Source organism: Panthera tigris, chromosome C1, assembly GCF_018350195.1.
Source record: "Panthera tigris isolate Pti1 chromosome C1, P.tigris_Pti1_mat1.1, whole genome shotgun sequence".
Taxonomy (NCBI): Eukaryota; Metazoa; Chordata; class Mammalia; order Carnivora; family Felidae; genus Panthera; species Panthera tigris.
The window spans coordinates 50,235,453-50,249,711 of record NC_056667.1 but is presented as its reverse complement, the minus strand read 5'-3'; the positions used below and the strand labels follow the sequence as shown (position 1 = coordinate 50,249,711).

The window sequence follows — 14,259 nt, the reverse complement described above, 5'->3', positions numbered from 1 at the left end:
TTATTTTTCACAGTCGAGTTTTCAAAATTATGTAAGAGTCAATATTGGGGGTAGGCAAGGAGAGGCACTATACTTTTAGGATTCTTTATTGGAAACTAAGTTATTAATGCACCAAAATTGACCATAATATATGGCTATAAAAATGTTTCATAAATGTTTAAAATATGACTCTCTTTATTAATATTTAACAACCTCATTCAATGAGCTAACAGTATCACTTAATAGCATCAGAGGTTTTAATATATATTAGTAGAGACTTATTTCAAACTTAGCACGTAAGGTACTAGTTTTAGTTTTAATCCACACTGCTTATAAAAAGCAAAATCAGGCATTGAAAATATAGCCCTTTCGGAAAAGAGAATCTTAAGTTCTATGTTGAAATATGAGCCAGGTTTATTCTTCCAGATATTCTGAAGCAGATTAATAAACATTTAAATTTGCATCATTATGAATGAAAATAGGACAGTAAGACTTATCGTCTATAAAAACAAAGCTGAAAGATTGCAAAATAATGTAATGTGTGTTTATGAGAAACAAAAACCACAAACCTAAATCCAGACTGCTTTGTGTTAATGAATTAAGATTTTCCAGATCATCAAATCTGCCTTGTTGACTGCTTCCTTCAGATGAGGGCATGGAGGGTAGGGAACCAATGCCAAAATTTTCTTTCATCTTGAGAGGAAGAAAGACAGAAATGCATTAGTACTTCGTGATAAAATGAGGTACAGCATAATGTTGTTCAAACCAGATAATGATTGCGGAAAACTGGCCCTGCAAACAGGCCTCCTCAAGTAGTGGTTTATGCAATGGTAAGCAGTAATGAATGCTGGTAACTTAATCTCCGCAAGAGTACTAATAGTTTTTTAGTACTATTAGGCTAATAGTTTTTTCTTTTTTTTTTTTTTTACACTGGATTTTTTCACAAAAAAATTGTTTTATAAACATTAATGAGTGGATTTAAGTAAACAATCACAAAGGTATAAGAATAAAGATCTATCCAGTCAAGCAAGGTCAATGGCTGACACACACTAACTGATAGAGTATGTTGGAGCACAACCTCAATAGCTTCACTGACAATCCCAAACCAACTGGTGGATTTTCACAGCTCTGAGCTCTTGCTTTACCCTCCCTAACACCTTTATCTGCCAGGCAAACATCAGCTACCCAAACCTAAAACCTACAGATAAGCACATTTTTGCATTTTCCAGTTGTCTTCCTTTGATACATGTCTTCTCTGGTTTCCCAAAGTTACAACCTTCCAGAACATATGATTTTCGCTGAAATATTTTATTATCATATTTTAAAAACTTTTATAAGCATAAAATTAAATGACAATGTTAGGGCCACCATAGGGATATACTGCAATTCATTTAAGACAAGTAACACCTATGTCATTCTCTGTTGGAAATTTAGCTTGTTCAAAACTGAAACATGAATGACATCTTTTACAGGGTCCCCATTTTTTTTCATTATGTTATATTGGTCAGACCTCAATGGTATGAGAAGGATCTCTCATAAACTGGTGAACCAAATACTGCTAGCTTTTTCCATACAGATTATGAATAAAGCTAAGTATAGAACTGTATCAGATATTTAATGGAGATATTCAACTCAAATATTAAATTGGGGTGAGAAAGGAGATACAACTATCTAGTTGCCTAGAATAAAATAAGAATTTCTTAGAGAAGGGAATAAGGAGGAAATAGTAAGCACTGAATATTTATATTTGATAGCAATTTGGGACTTATTTTAAAAAGTTTATGGCAACGATATGAGGAATAAGAGAATTGATATCTGAATCTGAATTTCAATGTAAGAGGGTTAGATCTTTAGGAAAAAAAAGTTTTATGAAAAAAAATTTTTTTAATGTGTATTTTTGAGACAGACAGAGCATGAGTGGGGGAGGGGGAGAGAGAGAGAGAGGGAGATACAGAATCCGAAGGAGGCTCCAGGGTCTGAGCTGTCAGCACAGAGTGCGACACGGGGCTCGAACTCACGGACTGTGAGATCATGACCTGAGGTGAAGTCAGACGCTTGACTGACTGAGCCATGCAGGTGCCCCGGAAAAAAAAGTTTTTCTAAATAGAGAAGAAAATAAAAAAACATACAATTAGTCTTAGGTAATTAATCCTCAGGCAAGAGTCAGATATTTTATTTTTATTTATTTATTTTTTAATGTTTTTTATTTATTTTTGAGAGAGAGACAGAGTGTGAGCAGGGGAGGGGCAGAGAGAGAGGGAGAAACAGAATCTGAAACAGGCACCAGGCTCTAAGCTGTCAGCACAGAGCCTGACACAGGGCTCGATCCCACAGATCACAAGATCATGATCTGAGCCAAAGCTGGACACTTAACTGAAAGAGCCACCCAGGTGCCCCAAGAATCAGATCTTCTAAAAAGGGGCAAAAAATGTGGACATTTCTTCAGCGGGTGGCCAATGAACACATGAAAAGTTGCTCAACTTTTCCTAATAATTAGAAAAATGCAAATCAAAACCACAATAAGGGATGCCTGAGTGGCACAGTCAGCTAAGCGTCCGACTTTGGCTCAGGTCATGATCTCACAGTTCGTGAGTTTGAACCCTGCATTGGGCTCTGTGCTGACAGCTCAGAGCCTGGAGCCTGCTTAATATTCTGTCTCCGTCTCTCTCCCTGCCCCTCCCCTGCTTGTGCACTATCTCTCTCACTCAAATATAAATAAACATTAAAAAAATTAAAAAAAAAAACACAATAAGATACTACTTGGGACCTATTTAAAAAAACAAAAACAGGGGCGCCTGGGTGGCTCAGTCGGTTAAGCGGCCCACTTCGGCTCAGGTCATGATCTCGCGGTCCATGAGTTCGAGCCCCGCGTCAGGCTCTGTGCTGACAGCTCAGAGCCTGGAGCCTGTTCAGATTCTGTGTCTCCCTCTCTCTGACCCTCCCCTGTTCATGCTCTGTCTCTCCCTGTCTCAAAAATAAATAAAACGTTAAACAAACAAACAAACAGAAAACAGGTATTGGCAGGCACGTGGAAAAACTGGAAAATTTGTGCACTGTTGGTGGGAACGTAAAATGATACGGCTACTGTGGAAAACAGGATGGTGGCAACTCAAAAAATTAAACATAGAATTACCATATGAATTGCCATATGCAATGTTGCATCTGGGGAAATACCCAAAAAAATTTAAAACAGTTATTTGAATAGATACTGTATACCAGTGTTTGCAGCAGTATTATTCGTAATAGCCTTAGGTAGAAACCCAGATGTTCATCAAGGGATGAAGGAGTAAACAAATTGTGGTATATACATACAATGGAATGTTATTCAGCCTTACAAAGGGAGAAAATTCCAACACATGATGTGGATGAAACTGGAAGGCATTATGGTAAATAAGCCCCACACAAGAGGACAAATATTGTATGATTCCACTTATATGAGATACTGAGTCAAATTCTTAGAGAAAGAAAGTAGAACTATAGTTTGTTGCCAGGGGATGAGAGAAGGGAAGAATGGACAGTCACTGTTTAATGGGTACAGACTTTCAATCTGGGAAGATGAAAAAGTTCTGGAGATGGATGGTGATAATGATTGTACAATAATGAAAGTGTATTTAATGCTACTGGAACTGTAAACCTAGAATGATTAAAATGGTGTATTTTATGTTCAGTATCCCCTCCTTATCTGTGGTGGACACATTCCAAGACCCCCAGTGGATGCCTGAAACCAAAGATAGCACTATACCCTGTATATACTGTTTTTTCATATACACGCATACCTATGATAAAAGTTTAATTTATAAATCAGGCACAGTAAGAGATTAACAATAACTAATAAAGAAATAGAATATATTCCAATAAGAGTTACGTAAATGTGGTCTCTTTCTCTCTCAAAATATCTTACTGTACTGTAGTCACCCTTCTTTTTAGGATGATGATGTGAGATGATAAAATGCCTAAGTGACAAATAGCGAGGTGAATGGTGTAGGCACATGTTAGGCTACTAGTGACCTTCTGACACTGTTGGAAGGAGGATCATCTGTTTCCAGACCTGAGGTGACCGCAGGTAACGGTACTGTGAAAGGGAAACCACAGGGACTACTAGGATGTATATTTTACTACAACTAAAAATAAAAAAACAGATCTGTAAATCTTGATGGTTTCACCCTTCAATTAAAATGGAGAAATGAGTGATAGAGAAAGGTAAACTTAAGTAGCAGGTACTACAAATATAGTTACGTCTGTACCCCAAAATGGATATTACAATAAAGACAGAAATGATAATGTTCCTCTACCCTTCTGGAGGGTACTCTCTAAACAAGAGTATTGAGAATTATATATTTATAAAATAATCAAATGTTTTAACAATCTACCCAGGGATTGTAATATTAGATGATAAATTTTCATCACAGGAGTATATTTCTGAGAGGAGGGTAAATAAAGATTCAAGCCCATCCTGATCTTATGTGTGTAACTGTTATAGAGAATCAGAATATTCTATCAAAAACATGCCACTTTGGCATAAGGATTATTTTGAGAGGAAGACAAATGAGAAACAGCACACACAGAAAAGCTATCTTCCCCTGATTCTTGATCACTAGAGAGGACGCTAGATTTTATTCTGCTAAGAGATGGCACTAAGAGAAACATACATAACAAAACAGCCCTTATCTTCCATCAATTTCCCCCTTATATTTACCTTCCTACAGCTCTGACCCTAAAACCTAAACTCCTTTTCCTTTGTCTTGTTACTTCTCTAGAAATGTGTTGTTCTTTGTTAAAATGCCATGTAAGCCCGAGTTCTAAGCACCCCTTTGAGTTATTCATCACTGAGTTTCTTCTGCTTGTGTGCATGCCACACTTGTTAATAAATTGTTTTCCTTTTGCCAATCTTTCATCAGCTTAATTTCCACGGCCCAGCCACAAAACCAATGAGGTTAGAGGAAAAAAAACTGTCCCTCCCCAACACTGTCATCATTGTGGAGTCTAGAAAGGGAGGAAAAGAGTTAATGCCCCAAACAAGAACATATAATTATTTAAAGAAAATAAAATTTTGTGCAGACTAGACACATTAGGTCTGAAACAATTTTAATCAATGCCACTTTAGAGGGTTTACAGAGGTCACCTCACAGAATCAGAAATGGAAAATAAAAAGAAGGAAGCTAGGAAATTTAACAGAGATTCAGTAATTAGAATGCATGCCTTTCAAACTGTGAGCACTGAATGTTGTTATAAACCAGCGTTTCAAATAGTAATTTAACAAACAACAGAGTAAGTGGTTGTATTGTGAAGATCATTGCTATGTGCTTACGAATGGAATTCTTTTAAAGCCTACTGCCTTGCAAATGAGTAGTTGAGATCAGGATAAAATTTTGACTGATAGTATGGATTCAAAAATTACTGTATCTTGGGGTGCCTGGGTGGCTCAGTCTGCTAAGCATCCTCTTGGCTTCAGCCAGCACAGGTCGTGATCTGACAGTGAGATGGAGCCCCACATCAGGCTCTGTGCTGGCAGTATGGAGGCTGCTTGGGATTCTCTGTCTCTGTCCCTCCCCCATTTGCACTCCCTCTCTCAAAATAATAAAATAAACTTTAAAAAAAAGCGACTGTATCTCAAACAACTTAGATGAAAATTAAGATGGTGTATCCAGAAAGCTGTGTTAAATGACCAAAAAGTGATTCTAGTGGTAATGGAAATATGGACATTCAATATGTGTTGAAAGAATCCAAATAAATCCAAATAAAATTGCCATTAAATGTAAGAATAAGCAAAAAAATTTAACATTTGACAATGTTTAAAATGTGAATGTTTAAATTTATGATGTAAATATTGTGAATGTAGCTTTGACTATTTCATCTAGAACCCTAAAAATTTATACATAAAAATGGGCCTCTTTTTCAGGTTGCCTTGTATTTGGGTAAATAGAAAATTCTCCTTATAGAATAAAGCCACAAGTGACTATTTGTGAACATTAACTAGTCTGTGATTAGAATTTTTTCCACATAACTGGATATTCTGTTTGAGTTCAAGTACTTAGGGGTATAGGAACAGGACCAGCAAGGAAAGAAAGCACCAATGTCAATGGCAACACACCAGGTGATTCTCTGTTACTTCTTCCTATATCCAGGTATTATTCACATAATCTTAAAATATCTGTTCTCTGGTAGGCTTCCCAGAGTCCTATATCATGGGTAATCCTCTAGGGTCCATAAATACAGCTTGCAGAGCACCTTGAATAGCAGAAGGACCCATAGCGTTTGCAAAAGGGGAGAAAGGAAGATAGGTTTGAAGGAGGAGGGAGCACAAAAACCAGCCTTATGAGCCCTGTAATAGAGCAAAGAAAGGCCCACTCCCCACAGCACTGCAAGAAAGTGGCTGACCTCCGTGAGGGGAACAGTGCACTGTACCTAAACATATTGCTAAGTGGCCTTTTAAATATCCCTATATAATAAGTTTCTTTTCATTCACCTGGAAATTAATCTTCAGCATGAAATGAACAAACCAAAACATTAAAAAATGTCCCTAATGAAAGATTCCAATTGGTGACCAGTTAACTCTAATTTTATAAAAATAAAGTTTATTGGTTATCTAATAGCAAAGGCAAACCTATTGAAATATAATGCTTTACTGTCAAGTTGAAAACAGGTAGTATCACAAATGTAAAGATAATTTTTTAGAGTTCAGTGACCTTCTATTTAGTATGACACATAACACAGAACAGTGTGGGTAAGCAAGACATAAACAAGAGATCTTTAATTAATTTTGCCTTGATTTTTCCCCGATAAATACTATGTGAGAAATACAACGCTGTGTTTCTCTGAGAGATAAAAAATCACAAATGGCCAAATAGCTCTTTTTTGAAATGGATAATCTAGAGAAATAAATAACTAAAAAAATCAAGGCAAAAACCACTATAAACCACTATAAAAGGCAACTGCAGCCTATTGACTCTCACTAGAAGTTATATAATACAGAAAAGATGAGTTTATACTTACAGTAATACACAGTACAGTGTATCTTGGAAAAATGATTAATTACAAAAATTACCTTTTCCATTACATTTTTTTTTTTGAAATGCACAGGACTTAGCAACAGGGATAGGGAGGGAGGGGAACAGAATGGGGGGATGTGGAAGATCTGTTCTCAACCCTTACCATGTTTTCAGCGCTGTAGCCATACTGCTGTGTTTCCTGGGAATAGATACTCATCATGGACCTTGCTTCTTGAAGCTCAGGTGGTTCACTGTCATGTAACCACTGTGTGCCAAAATGAAGTTCCTTCACGGAGGGAACAGGAGCAGCCTCTTGAAGGTGCGAAGAGGCATACAAGTCCATGGACTGAAAGCGATCTTGATACAGCTCATATTCTTCATCCACAAGCATCTCTCTTTCTTCCCCCATCTCTTGCAACCTGGGAGTCAGAAATTCACGCATCTCCCAGGCCTCCTTGCTGTTGTCTATCTCTTTTTGTTGGGACTGGAAAGTCTTCCCCAAATCTAGGAACGGCTCATCTACAAGTTCCTCTTTATAATAGGGTTCATCTCTAAATCCCTGTAAATAAAAGTTGCAAAATAATTTGAATTCCCCCTCCTTTAAAGCGGCACTCTATACATTAACTGGAAGGTTAACCCGTGACAGAACCACAGTGACTACATTCCATGCCCAGCCACAGTTAACTTGAACGGCTCTCCATCACAAAGGAGGAGAAATAAATGCTCACTCCCACACAACCCTCAAAGCAGGAAAGGGACAAACAGTTAAGAGGCAGAAATCTGCCACTGGCAAGGTGAATGACTATTCTAAAAGGTTCGTTACACATTAACCACCTAAAACTTCTCAATCAGAAATAAGAATTTTGTTAACTGCTACATGAATATTTAACTCATTCATCTCAGAGAAAAGTAGTACATAAATATAGATACACATCATTCTATTCCCTAAGAAAGCAAAAACTTAAAAAGTCAGGATTTTCAAGCTTAGCTAATTCAAAATAAATTATGGCTATTGAAATTATCAAAAAGCATTCTCCATAAACTAAAGATATGGGAAGTAGGTCTCAACTACTTTGAGTATGACTATTTTATAATATGCCTATGTAACAGACATGTAATTTTTTCATATGTACTGAAATTACATGGCAAAAAGGAATGAATATAGAATGCTTTCTAATTAATTTATATTTTACTAATTAGAAGATCAAGTACATGCAACTGAAACTAAATAGTCACATATGTGCAGAAACTTTGTTGAATTCCCAGGTAATGCCTGAGAAATGTATGGGTTTGCTGAGCCTCTAACCTAACCCTGGAGAATCCTCAGAGTGCTGACCACAATGAGGCCCAATTCCTCCTGAGAGATCAGTGACATTTCCTATTTGGAGACCTATTCATTAAATATTATCAAATGTAAATTCATGGGATGAATCACTACTTCCCACCTTTATATTATTATAGCGTATCAAATACAGCAACCTAGTTAATTTTTTTAAAGGTGTATTTACAGGGTATATTTAAAGAAGTCATATACTTATGAAATTTTACCAAAAAATGTTGACACTAAAAAACCCACAATGTACAGTACAGAAATAAACATCAGGGGCGCCTGGGTGGTTCAGTAGGTTAAGTGTCTCCGACTTCAGCTCAGGTCATGAGCTTGCAGTTTGTGGGTTCGAGCCCCACGTTGGCCTCTGTGCTGGCAGCTTGGAGCCTAGAGCCTGCTTCACATTCTCTGTCTCCCTTTCTCTCTGCCCCTCCCCCCACATCAAAAATAAACATTAAAAAAATATGTAAAGAAATAAACATCAGTTTGAGACACTGTCAATAAATTATGCAAAAAATATCACCAGATGGTTGCTATCAAGTAAAGCAAAACCATACACCATTCTCTACCTGCAAAGAGCAAAATAAGCACAATTCATTTTAAGAATAAAAAAGGAAAAGCTTCAAAATATACTTCCTAAAATTAAAGCATAATGATGGTTTTGACTAAATAACTTTTCTTTAGAAAGTACTGAATGAGAAGTCCTTTGGAATAGCTCTGTTTTCTACAGCATTTTAAATGCAGGTCTATTTTCAAACATATGTTCTACCCTCAAATATTTAAGAGTATATTAGCGATACAAAATCAGATATGTTTGTGCTTTGAAAATGACTCATATCTGGCCTATGTTATTTATGAAGCCAATGTCATACAAGAGGGAAACCATTTCATCTTAAAAAAATTAAAAAGAGAGGAGGATCATTTAATTTGAATCTCTTTAGCCTAGAGAGTGAGAACAAGCTCTTGTCTTCTTTTTTATAGCAATGTTAGCTCACAATAAACCATTCAAATAGGAAATCAATTTACTAAATACCTGGGGTGCTTCGAGTATTAAAGATGAATTTATATCATGAATTGTTTCTGAAAGTTCGGTCTTGTCTTCATTTCTGTTTGAATGTAAAATATAATGACTTTCTCCCTCTTTATCATCTTCCTGAAAATAGAAGCAATTTTTTTTGTTTTTTTATGCACAATTGAAGACATGTTTTTGTCAACTCTGAAGCTATTTTTTATTGACATGTAACATTAAACACTGTATCCATTAGACGTACAACATAATAATTCGATATATGTATATTTTGCAAAATGATTATCACAGTAAGTTTAGTTACATCGGCAACTTTCAAATATACAATATGGTATTGTTAACTGTAGTCACTATGCTGTATATTACATCCACAAGACTTATTCATAACTGGAAGTTTGTATCTTTTGGCCACCTTCACCCATCTTGCCCACCACTCCTCACCTCTGGCAACTAAAGAAGCACTTTCATAACCAAGAAAATACCTTAGTTTTGAACTCTCTTCAGATTAATTCTCATCTTTCCATTAAATGCAAGGACACAATAAACTTTATGCAAATTATATCATTAGAACGAACTTTAATAATTAAACAGAAAACCATATTCAGGTCAAAGCTTCTCAAATTTTTGTTTTCTTTTTAAGTATTCCCTACACTACATACAAAAGAATGAAACTTGACTGCTTTCTTTCATTAAACTCAAAATGGATTAAAGTCCTAAGCATCAGACCTGAAACCATAAAAATCCTTAAAGAGAGTACAGGCAGTAATTTCTCTGCCTGTGACATCAGTCATAGCAATATTTTTCTATAGGTCTCTTGAGGCAAGGGAAATAAAAGCAAAAATAAACCATTGGGACATCAAAATAAAGTTTCTGCATAGCAAAAGAAACAATCAACAAAACTAAAAGCCACCTACAGAATGGGAAAAGATATTTGCAAATGACATATCTGATAAAGGGTTAGTATACAAAATACATAAAGAACTGATACAACTCAATACTCAAAAATCAAATAATCCAATTAAAAAATGGGCAGAACAGACATTTCTATAAAGAAGACTTCCAGATGGCCAACAGACATATGAAATGATGCTCAACATCATGCATCATCAGAGATATGCAAATCAAAACTACAAAGAAATATCACCTCACACCTGTCAGAAGGGCTAAAATCAAAAACACAAGGAACAACAAGTGTTGGCAAGGATGTGGAGAAAAAAGAACCCTTGTGCACTGTTGATGGGAATGTGGACCGGGGTAGCCACTGTGGAAAACAGTATGGAGGTTTCTCAAAAATTTAAAAAGAAATATCACATGATCTAGTAATTTCACTACTGGGCATTTATTCAAAGAATATGAAAACACTAGTTTGCAAAGATATATGCACTCTTATGTTTATTGCAGCATTATTTACAATAGCCAAATTATGGAAGCAGCCCAAGTGTCCATCAATAGATGAATGGATAAAGAAGATGTGGTATATATGGACAATGGAATATTACTCAGCCATTTAAAAAGAATGAAATCTTGCCATTTGCAACAACATGGACAGAGCTAGAGAGTACAATGCTAAGCAAAATAAGTCAGAGAAAAGACACCATATGATCTCACTCCTATGAGTGAGATGGAATTTAAGAAACAAACGAGCAAAGGGAAAAAAAGAGAGAGAGAGAGAGAGAGAGACAAACCAAGAAACAGACTCTTAAGTATAGAAAACAAAATGATGGTTGCCGGGGGTGGTAGGGGAGGTGGGTAGGTGAAGGGGATTAAGAGTGCACTCACCATGAGAAAAAAAATTAAAAAAAAATGTTTAATGGTTATTTATTTTTGAGAGTGAGAGCATGAGTGGAGGAGGGGCAGAGAGAGGTGGACAGGGAAGTAGACTCTGTGCTGACACCAGTGAGCCCGACGTGGGGCTCAAAATCACAAACAGTGAGATCATGACCTGAGCCAAAGTTGGACGCTCAACCAACTGAGCCACCCAGGTGCCCCCGAAATGATAATTTTTTTAAAGAGGGAAAATTCAACAGAGTAACAAACGGAAGTTTCACAAGGTTGTCAGAAGATCAAATTACCAAGTCAGTATCATTACTGCCACTTCAGCAGTAGCTAATTTAATAAAAATGTAATAGAAAACAAGACATCATTCACAAAGGGGGAAAACTCAGTAAATTATCTCAGAATTAAATTTGAAAAACACTGCACAGAACATTTAAGGAGAAAACTGTAAAAGAAGATCTGATTAAATAAAGAGACATACTATGTTTACAGGGAAAAAAAAGTATTTCTTAAATTAAAAACATCACTTACTACATCACTTACTAGTAAGTAAGGTCCTTACTAAAAAAAGGACCTTAATATTAAGAAATGTATCAGGGGGCACCTGAGTGACTCAGTCAGTTAAGCTCTGGGTCATAATGTCACGGTTTGTGAGTTTGAGCCCATATCAGGCTCTGTGCTAACAGCTCAGAGCCTGGAACCTGCTTCAGATTCTGTCTCCCTCTTTCTCTGCCCCTCCCCTGCTTGCGCTCTGTCTCTCTCTCAAAAATAAATGTTAGGGGAGCCTGGGTGGCTCAGTCGGTTAAGCATATGACTTCAGCTCAGGTCACGATCTCACGGTTTGTGGGTTCAAGCCCCACGTTGGGCTCTGTGCTGGCACCTCAGAGCCTGGAGCCTGCTTTGGATTCTGTGTCTCCCTCTGTTTCTGCCCTGTCCCTGCTCACGCTCTGTCTCTCTCAAAAATAAATAAACATTAAAAAAATTTTTTTTAAATAAATAACATTAAAAAAATGAAAAAATAAGTCCCATTCGGTTAACATGAAAATATATAAATATGTTATATTTGTATAATGTATACCTATATATGACTTAATAAAAAAAAGTCACGTTCTCTTAACTTTTATATATTCATAGTCTTTCTGCCCCAAGCTGACTTTGGGCCACCTTCTTCACACTCTCTACCCCACTTCTGCGGAGGACTGAGTTGAAAGCTCAGTAAACTTTATGTGATCAGGTAAGTGACCACCAAGTGGACAAGAGAGAAAGAGACCTCAGAGAAGATCCACACATCACTATTTACAGCTTGTGAGCAAACAGTTTTGCTAAAAGTGCTCAGATGTTAAAGAAGGAATCAATGGTCGTTCCACTAAGAATTTTTTGCCATCCTGAAAGTGACCTTTCTCCTCATCCCTTTTGTGGCTTCCCGCTCCCAGGTATCCTGGAAGACTTCTACTCACAGGGAAAAGCCTAGGCAAAGGTCTACCTCACAATTACTACATTCCAAAACCCTATCAGAATGTGGCTCTGATATCCTGAAATCTCTGCAGCCCTACCTCTGCCAGGAGCAGCACAGGAATCCACACCCAACTGGTAACTAAGTTCTCTTTTTTATACTACCTGACACTTCCCTTAAACTGCTTCACAGTAAAGTCACGCCGTCCAAGTCCTCTAGGACATAAATAGTTTGGGAATTCCTCTGGCAGCCCAAACAACTAGGCAAATAATCATCGGGTAAAATCTATATGAAATTCCACCCCCCCCCCCCAATGAGAATACCAAGAAGATGAGAGCCCACATAAAAATATCACACTCCTCCCCACCACCAACTTAATTTGTCCAGAAATCAAACCAGGCATCTCATGGTGTTGGCTACGGCAACAGTCAAACAGCAAATATGCAATACAAAGTCGAGAACTTGATTAGCTGTGTGCTATACTCCATTTTGAAATATTTGGAGTGCTGGATAGTATAATATACCGGCATCTTTATGGGAAATTCATGAAGGCCATGAGGTTCCCCAGTACATAAATACAGGAATCTATATCTATATATGAACATATCTGTATCTACCTATACTTATGGACACATGTAGTATGTTAACATACTCATGTAGTATATCGATGTATTTCTTAAAGATATTAGGAGTTCTCTAGGATTGTTCAGTCTTTTCAGAAATGAAAAAATAGGCTCAGGGAAGAAGAGTGGTGTACCTATCATCAAATTCCTAGTATGATGTTTCTCAAAGTGTGAAATTCGGCGTCAGAATTACATGGGTGATTCACTGAAAAGGCAGATCCCTAAATAGCCATCACAATGACTAGAAGAAAATCTCTGAGGGTAGGACCTGGAAAACTGCATTTTAACCACCTCCCAGGTGATTAAATATATTACATATCTTTGAGGTGAAACCCACTAGGCTAACTCATAAGAAAGCTAGAAACAGAGTCCAGGTTTCTTCAAATCCAGTCCTGGCACTCTATGAAGACCATCTGTCTGTTTCAGACAAGCTATGCAAACCAAGGTAGCAACAAGTTAAATATATAGCACTGTGGCTAACAGTGCAGGGTCTGAGGCCACCTTGCTGAGTTTATACTCTGTCTCTTACTAGTTACATCACTATGGATAAGATGCTCAATTCTCTGTGTCTTGATAGGCTCATCTCTAATGAGGGTAATAAGAACTACCTCTTCAAGTTGCCAAGAGCATTAAATTAGTTAATGCATATAAAGGGTTTAATATACTGACATATGGTAAGCACTCAATAATATTTTCATACTGCTTGAAAATTGTCTTGAAGTATTTTGTTAATTGGGGAACCTCAAAAGCACCCTAACTGTAATGTGGCCCTCAGTCATAAACACTAATCTGACCCCATACGAAAGATTAAACAGTAAGTGGGGTGCCTGCGTGGCTCAGTTGGTTGAGCATCCAACTTCAGCTCAGGTCATGATCTTGTGGCTTGTGGAGTTCAAGCCCACATCGGGCTCTGTGCTGACAGCTCGGAGCCTGGAGGTTGCTTCAGACTCTGTGTCTCCCTCTCTCTCTACCCCTCCCCCGCTCACACACTGTCTCTGTCTGTCTGTCTCTCTCTCAAAATAAAAATAAACATAAAAAAAAAAAGATTAAACAGAAAGGGGTGCCTGGGTGACTCAGTCGGTTAA

General features: G+C 37.2%; 1 protein-coding gene across 1 annotated transcript in view; it reads right to left on the bottom strand.

Moving 5' to 3' along the window:
- The window catches only part of PATJ (PATJ crumbs cell polarity complex component), a 362,131-nt gene that overhangs the window by 245,439 nt on the left and 102,433 nt on the right, over positions 1-14,259 (bottom strand). The window contains exons 20-22 of the mRNA XM_042997423.1: positions 9,329-9,448; positions 7,132-7,527; positions 549-672 (exon numbers count right to left, since the gene is read on the bottom strand). Of these exons, the coding sequence (XP_042853357.1) occupies positions 549-672; positions 7,132-7,527; positions 9,329-9,448 (640 nt within the window). The remainder of the gene's footprint in view (positions 1-548; positions 673-7,131; positions 7,528-9,328; positions 9,449-14,259) is intronic.